This window comes from Schistocerca americana, chromosome 4 (assembly GCF_021461395.2).
Source record: "Schistocerca americana isolate TAMUIC-IGC-003095 chromosome 4, iqSchAmer2.1, whole genome shotgun sequence".
NCBI lineage: Eukaryota > Metazoa > Arthropoda > Insecta > Orthoptera > Acrididae > Schistocerca > Schistocerca americana.
In genome coordinates, this window is record NC_060122.1 from 342,093,222 (window position 1) to 342,113,095 (window position 19,874).

At 43.7% G+C, this 19,874-nt stretch overlaps 1 protein-coding gene across 1 annotated transcript in view; it reads left to right on the forward strand.

The window, feature by feature from the left end:
• LOC124613463 (trypsin beta-like) overlaps nt 1-7,637 on the forward strand; it is a 126,304-nt gene extending 118,667 nt beyond the window's left edge. Inside the window, exons 5-7 of the mRNA XM_047142168.1 lie at nt 4,858-4,974; nt 5,141-5,284; nt 7,491-7,637. Of these exons, the coding sequence (XP_046998124.1) occupies nt 4,858-4,974; nt 5,141-5,284; nt 7,491-7,637 (408 nt within the window). The remainder of the gene's footprint in view (nt 1-4,857; nt 4,975-5,140; nt 5,285-7,490) is intronic.
• The last annotated feature ends 12,237 nt before the right edge of the window (nt 7,638-19,874 follow it).

Here is a 19,874-nt window from a genome sequence, read left to right on the forward strand (position 1 = left end):
GCCCAGCTTCATGGAGACGGTTGCGAATGGTCCTCGCCGATACCCCGGGAGCAACAGTGTCCCTAATTTGCTGGGAAGTGGCGGTGCGGTCCCCTACGGCACTGCGTAGGATCCTACGGTCTTGGCGTGCATCCGTGCGTCGCTGCTGTCCGGTCCCAGGTCGACGGGCACGTGCACCTTCCGCCGACCACTGGCGACAACATCGATGTACTGTGGAGACCTCACGCCCCACGTGTTGAGCAATTCGGCGGTACGTCCACCCGGCCTCCCGCACGCCCACTATACGCCCTCGCTCAAAGTCCGTCAACTGCACATACGGTTCACGTCCACGCTGTCGCGGCATGCTACCAGTGTTAAAGACTGCGATGGAGCTCCGTATGCCACGGCAAACTGGCTGACACTGACGGCGGCGGTACACAAATGCTGCGCAGCTAGCGCCATTCGACGGCCAACACCGCGGTTCCTGGTGTGTCCGCTGTGCCGTGCATGTGATCATTGCTTGTACAGCCCTCTCGCAGTGTCCGGAGCAAGTATGGTGGGTCTGACACACCGGTGTCAATGTGTTCTTTTTTCCATTTACAGGAGTGTAATAACGAAAACATAGGCACACTAGCTAAGCTGTTATAAACTTCACACCCACCAACAGACGTATTTGTTTTCCTTTGTGCTATACGTGTGGTGTACAGATTTTCTTCGCAACTTGACTTTTAGCTGGGATCTACTGCTTACTCAAAATGATAGTCGTATTCATCAAAATGTCATTCATTGCTTTACGGTCGTCCAATGCCATCCGTTCCAAAGATAAGTCCGTCGTTTCTGGGAGCCATGAAGTTCCATTTGCAGGAGTTACGGCCCTAAAATCAATGAACTCATCATTAAACAGTGGACAGAACATCGAATGCTACACTATCGAAGCTGAAGGTCTGAATTTCACTTAAAACTAATGACATTCTGAAAGTGTATCTTAACTGTCAATCACACTCCCCAGTCTTAGATATGATGCTGCCCACTGACTTTCTATGACCCATGTCAACTCTGACTCATGTAAAGAAATTCTCACAGATTATTGTCCTGTACGCAATGTGTGCCAAATACACCAACGTCGTCATGGCGTACCTCAAAACTAAAAGTTGTACATTATAGATTTTAAAAGAATTAAGTTAATGACGGTAATTCCGTATTGAGGATACTCCTACAAAACTTCATTGTACACTTTATTTTTCGGCTAAAATGATACTTTCACCCTTTGATCACTTTGAGTTATTCAGCAGAGACAGAGAATACAACCTGAATGTAGCTTCATGACTTAATAACCTTTTTGCTTATTAAGGAGGCCAAATCAAATTTTGTGAACAAACAATAACTTGAATCCCGTATCATTATAAAATCGTCTCGCAGGCACTACTGAAACCTGTTGAGGTTTTACTTCTATTTATAAATCTGTGTAACAAATGTTCCAATACCCATACGCACCTATCGTTAAAGAAACTTCGAAAATAATAGAATATAGAAGACAACAGTTGCTCCTGCGTTGGATTTAAAATAACTGTGATCATTAGTAAATCTGCAGGCATATCGAAGCATGGACAATTCCAAAATAACGAGACTGAAACGCATGTACTAACCAATGCAGCTTGAATAGGGCCGACATCCCAGACGGTTGCTCACTTCAGTACAGGTTTTAAGACACGTTGTTTTTGTTGTCGTCTTCAGTCCAGAGACTGGTTTGATGCAGCTCTCCATGCTACTCCATCCTGTTCAAGCTTCTTCAACACCGAGTAACTACTGCAACGTACATCCTTTTGAATCTCCTTAGTTTATTCATCTCTTGGCCTTCCTCTACGATTTTTACCCTCCACGCTTCCCTCCAATACTAACTTGGTGATCCCTTGATGCCTCAGAACGTTTCCTACCAACCGACCCCTTCTTTTAGTCAGGTTGTACCACAAATTCCTCTTCTCCCCAATTCTTTTCAGTACCTCCTCATTAATCTTCAGCATTTCGAAAGCTTCTATTCTCTTCTTGTCTAAACTATTTATCGTCCATGTTTCGCTTGTTCTAAGGCATAAATAGACAAAATATGTAATATTTACATGAGTGGTACACAGCACATGGGCCCAAAACCAAAAACGACACGGGAATTAATAGCACACAACTGAGACTTTTCGATCTACAAGTACGTAAGGGAAATAGAAATTTATGTAACTAAATAAGAGTAGACTATAACACGTACGAGCCTTTCAACCTTAACGGAAAATAATAGTTATAGATATCTGAAACTTAATAAAGAATGCAGGGAGTAGTAGTGCAGGTACATTTTTATAGATTTAAGTCAACTGACAATAAAAGCACTTTTAGGAATATGTGAAACGTATAAAAATACAAGCACCAATAATGATAATAATACGGTGCTTCACCAACACATCTTGTAATAGAGTCAATGTTTAACCTCGGCAGCTGCACATAGTGGAGACGCTGATCCACGCGAAAGGCATTGTCCAAAGGCCAGCGGAATATATCACGCCTCCTCACGTCAGTAACACCAAACAAAACTCAGTAGCTAAACACATGGTTTTTCACGAATACCAGCAGGAAGTTAACAGCATGAGACTTGCCGAATTCCTGTGTCAGTCCCAGGAGAATTTTGGGATGGTGTACGTCTGCACGTCCACCAAGCAACGCAGTTCAGAGGCAGCGCCGGTCACACTCAATAGTATGGCTCGGCTCTCAAGTACGCATTTGCACGCTGTCCACGCTATACATCCGCCATTGAAACCCCACGAGCGGACGGCCAGAGCGAGAAAGCCCAGGCCACGATCCAGGAAGGTTCCTGCCATTTACAGAACTCCAAACAAACCGCCCCAGTGTGACCTGCGCATGGGCTTACGTCGAAAAGCGCTGAAAAGGCCCACCTCATGGGATGCCAGAGAAACAGCAGCTAAGCAAGGAAACCCAAATAGGTTCCGCTTCACAGCTACTGGTACGAGCACGAGCACGCTTCATCAAGTGCAGTATGGTTTAATGGTATATAAGTAGTACGAGAAAAAAATGTATTAACCGTACATGACGAAAAACTCGCAACACCAATAAGAAGTTTTGCGACAGAAACGAAAGTTCGTAGGCAAGTTTCTGCATCTGAAGGGTGACGTCTATTCAAACTTCGCGCTGTTCATGTGAGAAGATGCAAATCAGATTTGCTTTAAATGCGTTGTGAGCGTTAGTTACCTTTGAGATAGGACGTGGTGAGTTGATGCCAGCCAAGAGCGCTCTTAAGGTGACAAAGACGGCATAAACAACACTTCACTCGGTTTGAATGAGATCTTGTAATAGGGCTACGAGAAGTTGAATGTTCCTTCTGCCATACTGCACAAAGGCTTGGCAGGAATGAGCCACTGCCCATGGTTGCTGGGAGCGGCAGTCACGAGAATGTGCGGCTGTAAGGAGACCGGGCTCCGGACGACCAAGTGGCACTACTGAGACGGATGCAAATGTGTTCGGCGTGTGGCTCCGGTGTGTCTAAATGCACCTGCAGCAGAAATCTGAGCAGCAGTTGGCACCACAGTGACACAACGAACTGTTGCAAATCTGTTACTTCAAGTGTAATTCTCAGCCACACGCCCTGTAGCGTGCATTACAAACCACCGCTACTTGCGGCTTCAGTGGTGTCAAGCGAGAGCTCACTGGAGGTCAGAGTGAAGGTCTGTTGTGTTTTCTTATGAGAGCTAGTTCAGCCTTGTTACTAGTGCTGGCCATCTTTTGGTTAGTAGGAGGCCAGTTGTGGACCTGCAACCAACCTGTCTGCGTGCTACACACACTGGGCCAACACCTGGAGTTGTATACTGGGGTGAGACTGCTTGTAGTTGTCATCCCATGGAATATGACTTCAAATTTGTATGTCAATCGCTGTGATTAGGTCTTTTGAGCTGCCATTTGTGAACAATGCTGCAGAGAGTGGTTTCCAAAAGGTAACGTTCGCACACATACCGTTGTTGTAGTTCAACATGCTCAACAGAGTGTCGAGATGTTGCCTTGGCCCAGTCGTTCATCAACTGTGTCTCAAATCTAACACATATGGGACATCACAAGACGACTTGGCTCTGAGCATTATGGGACTCAACTGCTGTGGTCATAAGTCCCCTAGAACTTAGAACTACTTAAACCTAACTAACCTAAGGACATCACACACATCCATGCCCAAGGCAGGATTCGAACCTGCGACCGTAGCGGTCACGCGGTTCCAGACTGTAGCGCCTAGAACTGCTCGGCCACTCCGGCCTTCCACGGCTTAGCCAGCATCGTCCACAATCACGATTACCCGTCACTATATTGACCGATGAAGTGCAACAGACATGGAACTCTATCCCATAAATTGACTTCCGCCAAGTGTACAGCACAATGCATGCATGTTTATATGCCTGCATTCAACGATCTGGCGATTACAGCGTTTATTAACGTATCAGAACCTTGCATTTGCAGTGGCATATCTCACGCTTACATTAATCTGTGGTCGTGTAATGTTAATCTCTTAAATACGTTGCCTTGACAAATGTTTTCCCGAAATTTCATTACTCTACATTAATTATTTTTTATGCTGATTTTTTTCCATCACATGGTATTGGATGCTTAGTTTTTGGCTAGCCCAAGGACATTAGGAGGCAGCCAGAATATCAGGATAAACATAGTGGCAGCACAGTAAAACACAAGTCTTCAATACTGGATAACTACTGCATGATGTAAAGCGATTGCTGTGTCACACAAATTAGTGTGACGTAGACCTACAAGACTAGTGGCAGTTACTAATGTACAGTAGAGTCTTCCGTCGGCTGTCAGCTTACAGTGTTGTCTCATTTCTTGCAGCTGTCGCAGTCGCTGTCGTTCTCGTCGACTATAGCGGCCGTCTCCCTGCCGTCATCCGGTCAGCAGACATCCGCCGGCGCCACTGGCACAGTGGTTGGCTGGGGATCCACCTCCAAGGTGAGACCACTGATGTCACCAGTTTAAAGTAGGAATGAGGGTCAGAACACCCAGCCGTGTCGACTGGGTAATGATGATGTTGATGTTGATGATGATGACGATGAGTGAAGCGAGAGAATGAAATCTGGTACTGACATACAACGGTGGTACATACTCCTTGTTTCAGTCATCCGCTGTCAGCAGCCTGCGCAAGGTTAACGTCGCCGTGTGGTCGGACTCGGACTGCCAGTCGACATATTCGGACTACACCTACCTCTTTATGCCGGCCATGAACATCTGCGCTGGAGACTCAGGCAAAGGCTCATGCGATGTGAGTTGCGATTTCTTCTTACCTACAATATTGCACTCCCCCGGCTCGTGCCTTCCACCTGCTTGGCTGTACGAAACTCCTTTCCCGTTCACGACAATATTACTGATCCCATTTTACCACTAAGCTATAGTCGTTCTCTAAGTAGTAACTTACAGAACATATTTCACTAGAAATATGTGTAACGTCCCCTACGTAGACCAACGATCAGAGGGTGCACCACCAAGGTGATTTCTAACATCTGTCACTTGAATTATGAGAACTAGTCAATTAATTATCAACAGAATCATTGTGATAAACTTGTATTTTTATACTAGTTTTAGACACACAAAATTCCATTTCTTCTGTCAGTAAACAACTGCTTAATTTTACGCGCATTTTACGCGCTCTACGAGGTTACGCACACACCATACACCGGAGAGTGATTAGAACATTATAAATAACAGCGTGCCAGTCCAGGACGACCGCTGCCACTGCTGACCAGGTCATGATGACAGTCTTTTGGGATATTTGTGGTGTCACTCCCGTGGATGTGTTGCCAAATTCGGAGAAAAGTGATGCTGGCCCACAGTGCCACATACCACCCCTAAGCTCCTGCATTGGTGACGCAGTAATAGTAATCACCTACGTTGATGACACGACTATGGAGATAACTTATGCATTTTGTAAGTGGATATATGAGTAGCAGTACAACGTCAAACCACTGAAATGAGATACCAGCGTTTGGGAATTGTGAGAGACGGTTAGTAAATAAGTCCAAACTTTTTTACACATACGCACACATATATAGGGACATACATAGGGACAATCCGGTAGAACATAATCTGGTGTGCCTGTTTCACCACACGTACGTGCTCGGATACGAAAAACTAGTGCGTGTAGATTAGACTTTAAAGAGATATGTCGTTCTATGAAGCTCGACTCATCAACTAAAGGCAATTCGAAATTCTTCCACAAGATTACATGACCCGGTGCTTATATAATTGTGTAACGTATGTTACCTAACTTCGTTGCAACACTTCTTTCGTTATATGAAATCGATGTTTTCCTTGCCTAATCATTCAGACCTCTCTACTAAATTGTCGCTCACTGTCTGTTCTTTGTCGAACCAAACCTTGATGAAATTACGGAGTAAACCCTGGTGAAATTATATTTATATTTTTGCGGATAAATGCACTTGTCTATGTACGACTGTGATCATTTCTTTATGCACTTGTACTTCCTAAATTAACACAACGTTCCTTAGACATTCTCATAATGGAAAGGTTTCTCGGCAGTATGCTCCAAGAACCACTGATCATAAATCAAATGCAAAGGAAAGAGGAATATGAGAGGGAATTAGACTGACTGAAGTTCATGTTGATAAAAATGTGCAGTTATTATAATCAAATTCCGCCACCACGTACACACACAGTGAACACACCGTGAACAAGTATTGATTTTACATGATCCCCTACACAACAACGAAAAACATTTGTACACTTCATTATTCTGATCAACAGCATAGTCCTTTTGGGAGGAATCAGGATGTCAGCCACCGCGCAACCTCGCTCGAGGAAAGTTTTTTTTGAGAAGAACTGGCCTATTTAGAGTTATTGAGGCAAACACGCTTCAGATTTTTCTAAAGTGCTGCCGGAAATTCAGTCTACTACGCGGACCTCTCCATTCCCAAAGCTCACAAACATTAACGACGCTGAAGACATTAGAGTCTTTTTATTTTTCGCAGGGGTAGAGCAATATGGTGGTTGTGTTACGGCTGAGATGAAATAATAAGAATTTGGGGTGTGAAACGGGACAACGAGGTACGTGTCTAAGTTGATAAGCTGGTAAACCAGGTCGGCCGGAGTGTCCGAGTGGTTCTAGGCGCTTCAGTCTGGAACCGCGCGACCGCTACGCTCGCAGGTTCCAATCCTGCCTGGGGCATGGATGTGTGTGATATCCTTAGGTTAGTTAGGTTTAAGTAGTTCTAAGTTCTAGGGGACTGATGACCTCAGAAGTGAAGTCCAATAGTGCTCAGAGCCATTTGGTAAACCAGATGCAGCTAGGGGTTTTCGATGCTTATCTGACCACGCCTGATTAAAGGGTTTCCTTGGATCAACTTTTGGCTCGGAGACTTCAAAGGCCAGCGTTAGATTCATTGATAGCGTTCTAAGAGCATTCGCGAGTTGCATGATATCAGAGCCTTAACAATTTCTTCCTTCTTTTTCAGGATGACGACGGTGGCCCCCTACTGGTGAACGGCCAACAGGTGGGAATCTCCTCGTGGAATGGGTACGATTGTGCCACTTCGCAGTATCCAGGTGTCTTTGTTGAAGTTTCCTACTACGTCGACTGGATCAATCAGAATACACGATGATGACGGCAGATGTGAATTTTAGCATTCTGTGAAATATTAGCATCAAATACTAAATGTACAAAGAATAAATACTCCTTTCTCTCAATGTTTACTTTAATAAATGTCTGAAAATAGCCCTAAGAATTTAGGTTCAATTTCTTTCTTAATCACTAACCGATTGGGTGGTGACATAACCTCCAAATGAATGACTGCATTTGTTTATGGGAAAAGAGAATCTGCGGAACTTAATTACAAACGAACGTTGAGAATACACTTTTCATATACTCTAGAAGAACGGAAAATTCGGTATTCTTCGTTTTCCAGAACTGCAAAAAAAAAATGGCTCCGAGCACTATGGGACTTAACTTCTGAGGTCATCAGTCCCCTGGAACTCAGAACTACTTAAACCTAACTAACATAAGGACATCTCACACATCCATGTACGAGGCAGGATTCGAACCTGTGACCGTAGCAGTCGTGCGGTTCCAGACTGTAGCGCCTAGAACCGCTCGGCCACTCCGGCCGGCCCTGAACTGCAGTCATTAAATATTATTATTAAGATGGCGGCATGAGATGTCAGTTTTTGTAAATAACAATTTGGTGGAACAGCTTGAAATACGCTTTTTCTTAAAGGTGTTGGTGGCTAGAAGTTTTCCATTCCTCTAGCACAGAAGCGAGAACGTGCGATACAAGAAGATATGGAATATCGATAAAACTACCTTCGGTCACATTTACAATGACATATTATTCTGCATTGAATAACACTTATAATGGATATAGTGCTTTATTTCTGAACATAAATTTCTTGACATGCTATTAGGATTTTCAACTAGTGTGTGAACTGCTGACTAAGCTTTCCGCTCTCTGGTTGGCGGTCTAGCGAGAATTCAGATGTTTTAGTTATGCAAGTCTCTCTATCACCATTCTGTTCGTTCAGACATCGTGAAGATCGCTTGCTCTGTTACAGTGCCTTTGTGTTACATATAAGCAGATGCCTACTAGAGGAAACTGTTAGTAGAATGTCGTAACAGTAATCAAACTGAATACAGATTTGTAGGCGAAAGGCCCAGAAACCGAAGGAGTATTTGTTTCTTATCTTGTATGCATATAAAAAACAGAGGCTTCTGCACTGACTAGTAGAGTGACTTGGAGTCATTGGAAGCAACTGCAAATAATAATTTAGAATAAGTGTTTCATAACTGTTTCCGTGATTTTTTTCTTATGGTACCTCCCTATTCGATAAAAGCAAGGTAACTTTTTTTTAATGAAATCATTTCCGCTTTTGGCTGTTACAACATTATTCATCCGACTGCAGTTTCGACATGTTGTCATTTCCAAATATTCTAAAAACAGGCAGACGTCATATATAATAAACGTAATTATGAATTTCACAAACTCTGAAAGTGAAAATTTTAAAGTTACTTACGTGGGATGTTGTAACCCACTCAATAATATAAAACGGTGCAATGCTGTGTGAGAGCTTTGGATGCCGTGTTCTAAAAAATCTGCTGTTCCATATACCATATAGAGCTGGTGAAAGAATTATGTAAACTCTGAAGTTTAAATTTTGTGTAGTCGGCTTGGTAACTGGATCACAAATGAGGCAATGGTGTACACATATAGAGAGTATGAGCTAGAATGTCCAAAGATGGTAATATATGGAGTTGATGTCATGGAATTTGTGAAATGTATGAGTAGAAAAGAGAAAAGTGACGGACACATATATGAAATAAAAACGGAATCAGCGAATAATATTGCGAACATAGATTGAAAGTAGAGAAGAAGCTGGAGTGGCTATTACGTCAAAATAAAACAGTATCTCAAAATGCAAATATTGTAGTGGGGCCTAATATCTCAGATAAAGATCAAAGTATTGATCTACATACGCAAAACAAGCGTAGGGAAGGCTACTCCATTTAACAACACTACTTACAAAATTAATACAAAAAGAGCTGTTGAACAAGTAAGGCCCATTGATATACTTTTGGTATAAATTTTGACAACAGTTTTCATTCGATGAGTAAAACCGATTCCTGCTATTACCCTATTACACGTCTTGGAGAGAAGGAAATTAATGAGTCAGTGTAATCTGCTAGTTTCCATTCGATACAGGCCTGACGAGCAACATTTTGTAGTAGCTCATCTTAAAGTATCGGAAAACTACATAGAATACCATAGAGTACATACTCCTTATCATTCAGTAGACAGGTGTTTGCAGTGATCCCATGTTTCATCGCCTGTAACGAAGTCCGACAAAAACTTACCATGAACAGCCCCGTAACGTCCCAGCAATTCCGCACATATGATCCTTTGTTGCTCTTTATGGTCTTGTGTTAGGCAATGAGAAGTCCAGAGAGCATACAGCTTTGAATACCCCAACTGGTGGACGAGTGTATCAGCACCACCAACAGATATTCAGAGTTGTGGAGTGAGGTGTTTGACTGAAAAGGAGAGTGTCCGCACGTTCGAACATTTCAAGAGTCACAGAAGTGTGCAGAGTGCTGGCACTCGGGAGATAGGACACGTTCCCACGACCTTGTTGTGATGATGGCTGACACCTCACCCAACGACACACCTTGCTTTTATTCACAACCACGTCTCTGTAGACATACTGGTTCAAATGGTTCAAATGGCTCTGAGCACTATGGGACTTAACATCTGAGGTCATCAGTCCCCTATAACTTAGAACTACTTAAATCTAATTAACCTAAGGACATCACACACATCCATGCCCGGGGTAGGATTCTAACCTGCGACCGTAGCGGTCGCGCGGTTCCAGACTGAAGCCCCTAGAACCGCTCGGCCACCACGGCCGGCAGACATACTGGAAGCGCCTATGAATGTCTGTAATGCTCTGGTTTTCCTCCGAAAGATACTGAACGACCGCTCTGCTTGGAATGTAACACCGTTACAGACGCCATTTAAAGGCTACCAATAGCGCTGCAACCTGTCGAAATTTCATAGAACCTTTGAAGGATGAAGCAGGATAATTGCTGCTGATAATGGAAGCAAGACAAAGAAAAATCAAGACACGCTCATAGGATTTGTCGACCTGGAAAAAGCGTTCGACAATGTAAACTTGGTGCCAGATTTTCGAAGTTCCGAGAAAAATAGATGTAAGCTATAGGGAGAGGCGGGTAATATACAATATGTACAAGAACCAAGAGGGAATGCCGGCCGAAGTGGCCGTGCGGTTCTAGGCTCTGCAGTCTGGAACCGCCGGACCGCTACGGTCGCAGGTTCGAATCCTGCCTCGGGCATGGATGTGTGTGATGTCCTTAGGTTAGTTAGGTTTAACTAGCTCTAAGTTCTAGGGGACTACTGAAGTCAGAAGTTGAGTCCCGTATTGCTCAGAGCCATTTGAACCATTTTTGAACCAAGAGGGAACAATAAGAGTGGACGACCAAGAACGAAACTCTCGGATTAAAAAAGATGTAAGACAGGGATGTAGTCTTTCGCCCCTTGCCTGCCGGTGTGGCCGAGCGGTTCTAGGCGCTTCAGTCTGGAACCGCGAGACCACTACGGTCGCAGGCTCGAATCCTGTTTAAGTAGTTCTAAGTTCTAGAGGACTGATGACCTCAGATGTTAAGTCCCATAGTGCTCAGAGCCATTTGAACCTTTCGGCCCTTACTGTTCAGTCTGTACATCGGAAAAGAAATGATGGAAATAAAAGCAAGGTTTAGGACTGGAATTAAAATTTAAAGTGAAAGGATATCAATGATACGATTCTCTGATGACATTACTGTCTGAGTGAAAGTGAAGAAGTATTACATGGTCTGTTAAATGGAATGAACAATCTAATGAGTACAGAATGTGGTTTCAGGGTAAACCGAGGAAAGACAAAAGTAATGAGAAGTAGCAGAAATGAGGACAACGAGAAACTTAACATCGGGATTGATGGTCACGAAGTAGTTGAAGTTAAGGAATTCTACTACATAGGCAGTAAAATAATAATGACGGAGAGAGTAAGGAGGACGTCAAAAGCAGGCTAGCATTGGTAAAATGGGAATTCCTGCCGAAAAGAAGTCTACTAGTATCAATCATAGGCCTTTAGGCCTTAAACTGAGGGGGTTCTGCGCAGAATCGGAGAGGAAAAGAGTACTTGGAAAACACTGATAAGGAGAAGGGACATGAGGGAATTACTTTCATCGTACTGGAGGGACCCGTAGAGGGCAAAAACTGCACAGGAAGACAGAGAATGGAATAAAACCGGCAAATAATTGAGGACGTAGGTTGCAAGTGTTACTCTGAGATGAAGAGTTTGGCACAGGGAAGGAATTTAGGGCGGGCCACATCAAACCAGTCAGAAGACTAATGACCGAAAAAAACAAAAAAACAGGTGGAAGTATTCGCCTATGAAACTGATTTTTGAAAATCGGAATTTCCTTGCAAAACCATTAAACACTGCCAGAAAAGAGATTCATACACATGAACAGGCGATGTGTATTTTGATCCGATGGCAACAGTGCCACCTAGGGGATGGGAGAAGTACTGATAGTAGTTTCAACGTCGTCCACGAACATATACCAGAGTGGCACAGCTACCTTTAATAGGGAATGCTCACGACCAGAAGGCTCAGTGTGTTGCAAAATTGTGAAGCAAGCAGACAACCATGCCACTGAAACGTACATGTGTTTCCTACAGCCACCTGAGCGAGTCTGAAAGGGGTAAATTCTGAAATTCCAAATGGCGGGATGGTCCTTTTAGAGAACTGCCGCACAAGCTGGACACGATGCGTCAATTGTGCAACGACGATGGTGTCGGTGGTGACGTCAACACTCACACACCAGTAGACGTACACGCAGCAGAGACTCCCTTCAGAATTGTCGTATTGTAAGGGTACCAGTGGCAGATCGTGCAGCTAGCACAACACAGATAAAAGGGCTTGTGAGCCCAGACGTGTCAACAAGTACTGTAGCGTACCGGTTATTATCAGTGGTACTACAGGCATTCTCGCCTCTAGCCCATCCTCCACCCACGCCACAGCATCGACGTGCACGGCTCGACTGGTGCCGTAAGACGATCACTTGGTAAATGGAATGGAGCGCCATGGTCTTAAGCGATTAAAGCAGATTCTATTTACAACATATCCGCCGGGAAAGCTCGAGGAGTCACAAAGCAGATTCTGATTGCACGCAAGTGATGATTCGTTAGCGCTTACGACATAGACCTTGCGAGTGCAGTCTCGTAGAGAGCCTTCGACCAAGACACTCTGGTCCCACCAGAGGCTTATGGTGTGGGGTGCGATATGCTACAACTCTCGTTCATCTTTGGTGCATCTGGAGGAGATGCTAAAAAGCACTCGATAAGTGCAGAATTTTGTTCGACCTGTTCTTTCGCCGTTCTTTCGCAGGACGGGCAGCAACTTCTCTAGTCAGCACGATCTCCAGACTCATCTCCAATCGAGCACATGTCCCTTGTTAGATATGATGGGATGAGAAGTGAGTTGCAGTGCTCGTCAAACAACAACAGTTACAGAACTACGTGGATAGGTCGAGCAGGTGTGGCACAAAGTATAATAGTAAAGTGTTCGCTATCTGTACAATCGATCGGATGCCAGAGTCTGCGACTACGTTGTCGCCGGCGAGAGAAAACCAACTACTGATATGGGTGTTTCAACATGATTCGGACCTGGTACTTCAGAACCGCTTGTGGTATTGACCTGTAAATGTTATCACTTCAGGTAGTCCATAAGAGACGTTGCAACAATAAATCTTCAGTGAATTGGAAACCTCTAAGAGGGCGTACTATTTTTTTCCTCCAGTATATTTTGTGAACAGTCGTGTGAAGTTAGGGAGAGATTTGTTCTAGAGATTGTGTTTTCGCTTGGACAGTGCATATGTACGATCCTGGCCTACACTAAGACAGGAGCGATGGTAATGACGAAAATCTTGCTCGGAAACGCCGGGTAGGCTACATTCAGAAACAGCCAGTGTAACACCATACCTCTAATGCTGTACAGATTTATTTTGCTTTTTTTGCTTTGTTTTAATTTTATAACATTGAGTATCTGTAAATGTGTTTGAATCGATAACATAAAATTGTATACTCCTTTCATTGTTAAAACTGTGATGTCGTGCTTTGATTCTATGCGATGTCATTTAAATTCTTTGTCCCATTTGGAAGGAACAAAACTTACTATATATAATTGTAATTTCTGTGTGAATAATTTTTTGTAGAAATGTTAATATGTGCAAATGTTCTGTTTTATTTAATTAGTTTGGTTGCTGTTATGTAAACTGCTGATCCTCATTTAGGGTTCTTACTTCTTTAGTATATAAAAGGTGTAGTGGTTCCCCTCGGGAACGGAACTGTGTAGCGCGCGCAAATTGCGGTTGGCTAGGTAGAAAAGTTGGAATTGAGAGTCAGTCAGGGATGAGCCACCAAACTGTGAACTGCTGTTTAAAAGTTGCATATTGTGCTGGTTCCGAGAGAGACTTTTTCTGCAGTTTCCAATGCCTCGGATGGATGGATAAATAGCTGGAACGATTCTGGAATTGGTATCCATCGTCGCCACCAAGAAGGGACAGAGTCCAGCAATTCTCCCTGCAAATCCACCTACCAATACGCAGTTGCCACCACATTGCGCAATCACTGTAACGAGATACTATAATGATGCACAGTGAAGGATCAGCTTATTGGATGTGTTAGTGTGCATAAATACACTCCTGGAAATGGAAAAAAGAACACATTGACACCGGTGTGTCAGACCCACCATACTTGCTCCGGACACTGCGAGAGGGCTGTACAAGCAATGATCACACGCACGGCACAGCGGACACACCAGGAACCGCGGTGTTGGCCGTCGAATGGCGCTAGCTGCGCAGCATTTGTGTACCGCCGCCGTCAGTGTCAGCCAGTTTGCCGTGGCATACGGAGCTTCATCGCTGTCTTTAACATTGGTAGCATGCCGTGACAGCGTGGACGTGAACCGTATGTGCAGTTGACGGACTTTGAGCGAGGGCGTATAGTAGGCATGCGGGAGGCCGGGTGGACGTACCGCCGAATTGCTCAACACGTGGGGCGTGAGGTCTCCACAGTACATCGATGTTGTCGCCAGTGGTCGGCGGAAGGTGCACGTGCCCGTCGACCTGGGACCGGACCGCAGCGACGCACGGATGCACGCCAAGACCGTAGGATCCTACGCAGTGCCGTAGGGGACCGCACCGCCACTTCCCAGCAAATTAGGGACACGGGGTTGCTCCTGGGGTATCGGCGAGGACCATTCGCAACCGTCTCCATGAAGCTGGGCTACGGTCCCGCACACCATTAGGCCGTCTTCCGCTCACGCCCCAACATCGTGCAGCCCGCCTCCAGTGGTGTCGCGACAGGCGTGAATGGAGGGAAGAATGGAGACGTGTCGTCTTCAGCGATGAGAGTCGCTTCTGCCTTGGTGCCAATGATGGTCGTATGCGTGTTTGGCGCCGTGCAGGTGAGCGCCACAATCAGGACTGCATACGACCGAGGCACACAGGGCCAACACCCGGCATCATGGTGTGGGGAGCGATCTCCTACACTGGCCGTACACCACTGGTGATCGTCGAGGGGACACTGAATAGTGCACGGTACATCCAAACCGTCATCGAACCCATCGTTCTACCATTCCTAGACCGGCAAGGGAACTTGCTGTTCCAACAGGACACTGCACGTCCGCATGTATCCCGTGCCACCCAACGTGCTCTAGAAGGTGTACGTCAACTACCCTGGCCAGCAACATCTCCGGATCTGTCCCCCATTGAGCATGTTTGGGACTGGATGAAGCGTCGTCTCACGCGGTCTGCACGTCCAGCACGAACGCTGGTCCAACTGAGGCGCCAGGTGGAAATGGCATGGCAAGCCGTTCCACAGGACTACATCCAGCATCTCTACGATCGTCTCCATGGGAGAATAGCAGCCTGCATTGCTGCGAAAGGTGGATATACACTGTACTAGTGCCGACATTGTGCATGCTCTGTTGCCTGTGTCTATGTGCCTGTGGTTCTGTCAGTGTGATCATGTGATGTATCTGACCCCAGGAATGTGTCAATAAAGTTTCCCCTTCCTGGGACAATGAATTCACGGTGTTCTTATTTCAATTTCCAGGAGTGTATAAGGTAACTTGTAACTGAATTTACGTACCTACCTTGATTTTTTCCCTATCACAACGCCTTTCAGGTTCCTCTCCATTTAAACTATGATTACCGAGTGTCCTAGTTTTTGGAAAAAATGAAAGCCTCAGAACATTAAATAATGTTGTTTGATCTTTGGTAAGTAGGGAGTATTCAGATTTACCGTGGATTTAGTGAAATTGTGGGAAGTAGTAAATGTAGTTTTGTAAAGTTTCAAAGTCTCCTATTTAATCATTTACTTGCAAGTAGAAGACTGTTGTAATAAAGACAATTTGCAGTTTCTTTTAAAGATTAAAAGCTCTTAAAACTGAGGCTTATAAAGTTTTGCTTAGTAATTGATCATACTGCTGCCTGTAGTAAATTTTAAAAGGTGAGTCAGTGTCTTGTAAATTTGTCAACATTGTGTCTTGCTGTAGTAAAAGTTGTGAACTGCATTTATGGAAAGTTATATACTCATGCTTTCTAAGCACTTGTTTCTTGGGTATTGAAAGTGCATGTTAATAGTGTAATAAAATCCACAGGTTATCCTTTACCACTATTTATGAAAACAATAATTTCTTTATTCAAAAGACAGTGAGAAGTAATCTGTTAGTGAATTCCATTTAACTTTCATTCTAAACAGAATAGTATTTAGTTGAGAGATACTTAACCTGTGACCAGTTCATAATTTTGCAGTGAACTACATTTATAATTTCATGCCAGCTAGGAAAATATTTGAACAATAATACTGAACCTATGTCCAATTAATGATTCTGCGGTGAATAGCAATAATAACGTTATAAAGACCATTCAGTTTGAATAAGCACTGAAAGTAATAGTGTGTTTCGTTATTTGTTATTTTTATGCAAATAGTTTGTGCTGCTCTAGCTGTTAGCTTCAATCTTACCGTAAACGTATGTATGTGTCAGAGTTCTTTGCAATCGCGTGTGGCCAAGTCTAGGTCGTGTTTGTCCGTTAAAGTTACTCATACCTACTTTCTTAAACGAGAACGTTAATCTTTCTCTTGCCTAATTAGGCTGGCGATCGTTTTCCTTATTCTTTAAACAGTATAGCTAGGCAAAAATATTGTTTGTTACTGCTCAAATATTTTCGTAATTCTGACTTTCATTTCCGATAAGCCACCTCCGTTAGGTACAACACGGTCAACATAACAAAGTTCCTCTCAGAGGGTAACACTGCTCTTTTGCTTTATACCATAATTACTTTAACAAGATAGTTTTAATTCACTACCTGCCTTCAACTTTAAGGTTATGGTATAGCAGTAGCAGACGGTAGTGTTATACCAGGAGCAATGAGATACCAACAATTCGCTACTACTTGTAGACATGTGAATTTGAGGAAAGTAACAGCAGCATCATAAGAACTAACTGACGTACAGCAACTTTCGTATGGCCATTTCTGTACGTTGTTTCAGAACTGGTAAATGCTCCGAGTCCACGGCCTTTATCAGAAAACGATTTGAAATTGACTACCTCACTGATAACCTCCAGTCCAAATTCGTCGTACCCACTGTCAACAAAACCATTCATCACGTAAAAAATCTTACACTTTACTCTCTCACTTTCTGATAATTAAGATAACTCTGTAAGATACCGTTTATTAAAATGAAGTGTTTACCGTTTAGAGAAAGACGCCTGACAATCGTATAATGGGGACAGGTTTTATATCTTATCTCCATGGCCCTCAGTCTAGATAATTCTACTGGGTACTGATAACGAACACGAACGATTTATCGACATGTGACAGTGAATTTTTCAAATCTCACTCAGGATGTAGTTGAACTGTGGATAATAATCTTCTCGAAAAGCACTGATTTCTCAATTAGATACAATAAATAACTTCTCCGATAAGATTAAAGTCACACGACGTGAAATAATCTTAAAAACAGCACTTTCACTGGTCAGGGTCTTTCTTTCGACAGTGCTCTAAAGCGAGCTAAACAGCGTTTCACTGTGTTTGAGACTAGAAATACAGTTGGTGGCATGCACACGAGTTTCATCCTCATGAGACTATTCTTATGCCTTTGTCTCTCACTCAAGTTCAAGTCCAGTGTGAAGTAATTCCATACGAAGACGGAGTTCAGAGGGGGGAAAGGCTGAAACAGAAATAGGTCTTTCCCCTTACGAGAAAAAAAACACAACATTAGCCATAATAGGTTGAAGAAACCCACAATTATTCTTAATTCGAATGACCGAAAATGGTTTTGATCCCTGTTCTTCCCGAATAAATGCACAATAAATGCCTTATGGAACAACCAATCACAAACATACATTCTACCAATGTGCGCTACAGGGTCTTCGTTCCCCACTGCTATTTTACCTGATATATTAACCGCCCATTGACTTCACTGAAACAAAAATGAGGAGTGTAGCTACACAGGTGCGAAACTTATGCATTGTTTCAAGAATCGCTTGACTATGGTGTCGAATAGTTTATATTTTACATACTTTTCCGTCTGCGGTGTTGTCTAAAGTCCCATAGAATAGGAGAACATGGCGGGAGGAGCAGGAGCTCTGAGAGCAGTTCTCTTTGGTATGCTTGTAGAAGACGCTTCGTCATACGCATTTATGAAAGACTTAAATGTCACCGTGGTGGGAACTTGACGTCTGCTCTTTTACTCTTGCTGAAAGACTTTCCCTGCGACCGAATCGAATTTTTATTTGCCTTGCCCTGCAATGTGTAGCGAAGGAGGTGATTTGGCTGGCAAAATGAGCAGGGTGTCATAATAATACAGACTTATTGGGCATTTCCTGGCTTCCCAATCACCATGAACAAAAATTTTAGTGTACCCTCTAAACACAGACTTTCAACTTTGTAGCATGCATCTTTGATCGGGGTGGCCGAGCGGTTCTAGGCGCTACAGTCTGGAACCGCGCGACCGCTACGGTCGCAGGTTCGAATCCTCCCTCGGGCATGGCTGTATGTGACGTCCTTAGATTAGTTAGGTTTAAGTAGTTCTAAGTTCTAGGGGACTGATGACGTCAGCAGTTAAGTCCCATAGTGCTCAGAGTCATTTGAACCATTTTGAACATCTTTGATCATAAAATTATTACATGTTGTTGTTGTTGTGGTCTTCAGTCTGGTTTGATGCAGCTCTCCATGCTACTCTATCCTGTACAAGCTTCTTCATCTCCCAGTACCTACTGCAACCTACGTCCTTGTGAATCTGCTTAGTGTATTCATCTCTTGGTCTCCCTCTACGATTTTTACCCTCCACACTGCCCTCCAATACTAAATTGGTGATCCCTTGATGCCTTAGAACATGTCCTACCAACCGATCCCTTCTTCTAGTCAAGTTGTGCCACAAACTCCTCTTTTCCCCAATTCTGTTCAATACCTCCTCATTAGTTATGTGATCTACCCATCTAATCTTCAGCATTTTTCTGTAGCTCCACATTTCGAAATTGTTACATATAGATCACTTCTGCAAATCCCTTCTTTTACCTGTAGGTATTTCTCGAGGTAGACTAGATAATTTTTCATTATTTACTTGGCTACAGTAGACGAACTAATAGACAGCACAACTCAACAGTAACTATGTAATGGTTACTAAATCGCCTTATGGCACAATCTGTATTATTATTATTATTATTATTTGTGGCAGTGGTCAGACACAAGGGACTGGCAGCCTGAAATCTTCCAATTTCTTCCAGCTCATAGGTAAAGAGTGCAGCTATCATATATCCACAAACAGTAAATACTGCGCATGAATTTTAACTTTTTAGCATTTGCGTTTTAAAAGGCGATGCAAAGAGTGGATGAAGCAAGTGTGGCTAGGGAGAGGAGTGGTGCAGAGGAATCATATTTTGTACAAATGTACCAATGTGGATAGTTAGCTTTCTTTTCTGAGGAGGAGTTGCACGTAGCACTCCTGACGCACCGACAACTGCTGTAACTATACAACTATGTACAGTTTGTTGTTTGACGTTGTTGGTAAGAATGCTGAAAAGTTCTTCACCAATTTAATCGAAGTTTTTACTCATTTCTCTAATAAACATTTGGACAAACATGGGTGAGCCGTGGCGCCTGGCGCCGGTTATACTCCACTTCCGCCGCTGATATCGACACTCGACTGGTCTTGTATATCTGATTGTTCGGCCTTGGGTTTTCCGGCTTGGGGTGAGGCCGAGCGCTCTCTCCGGTCGGCATT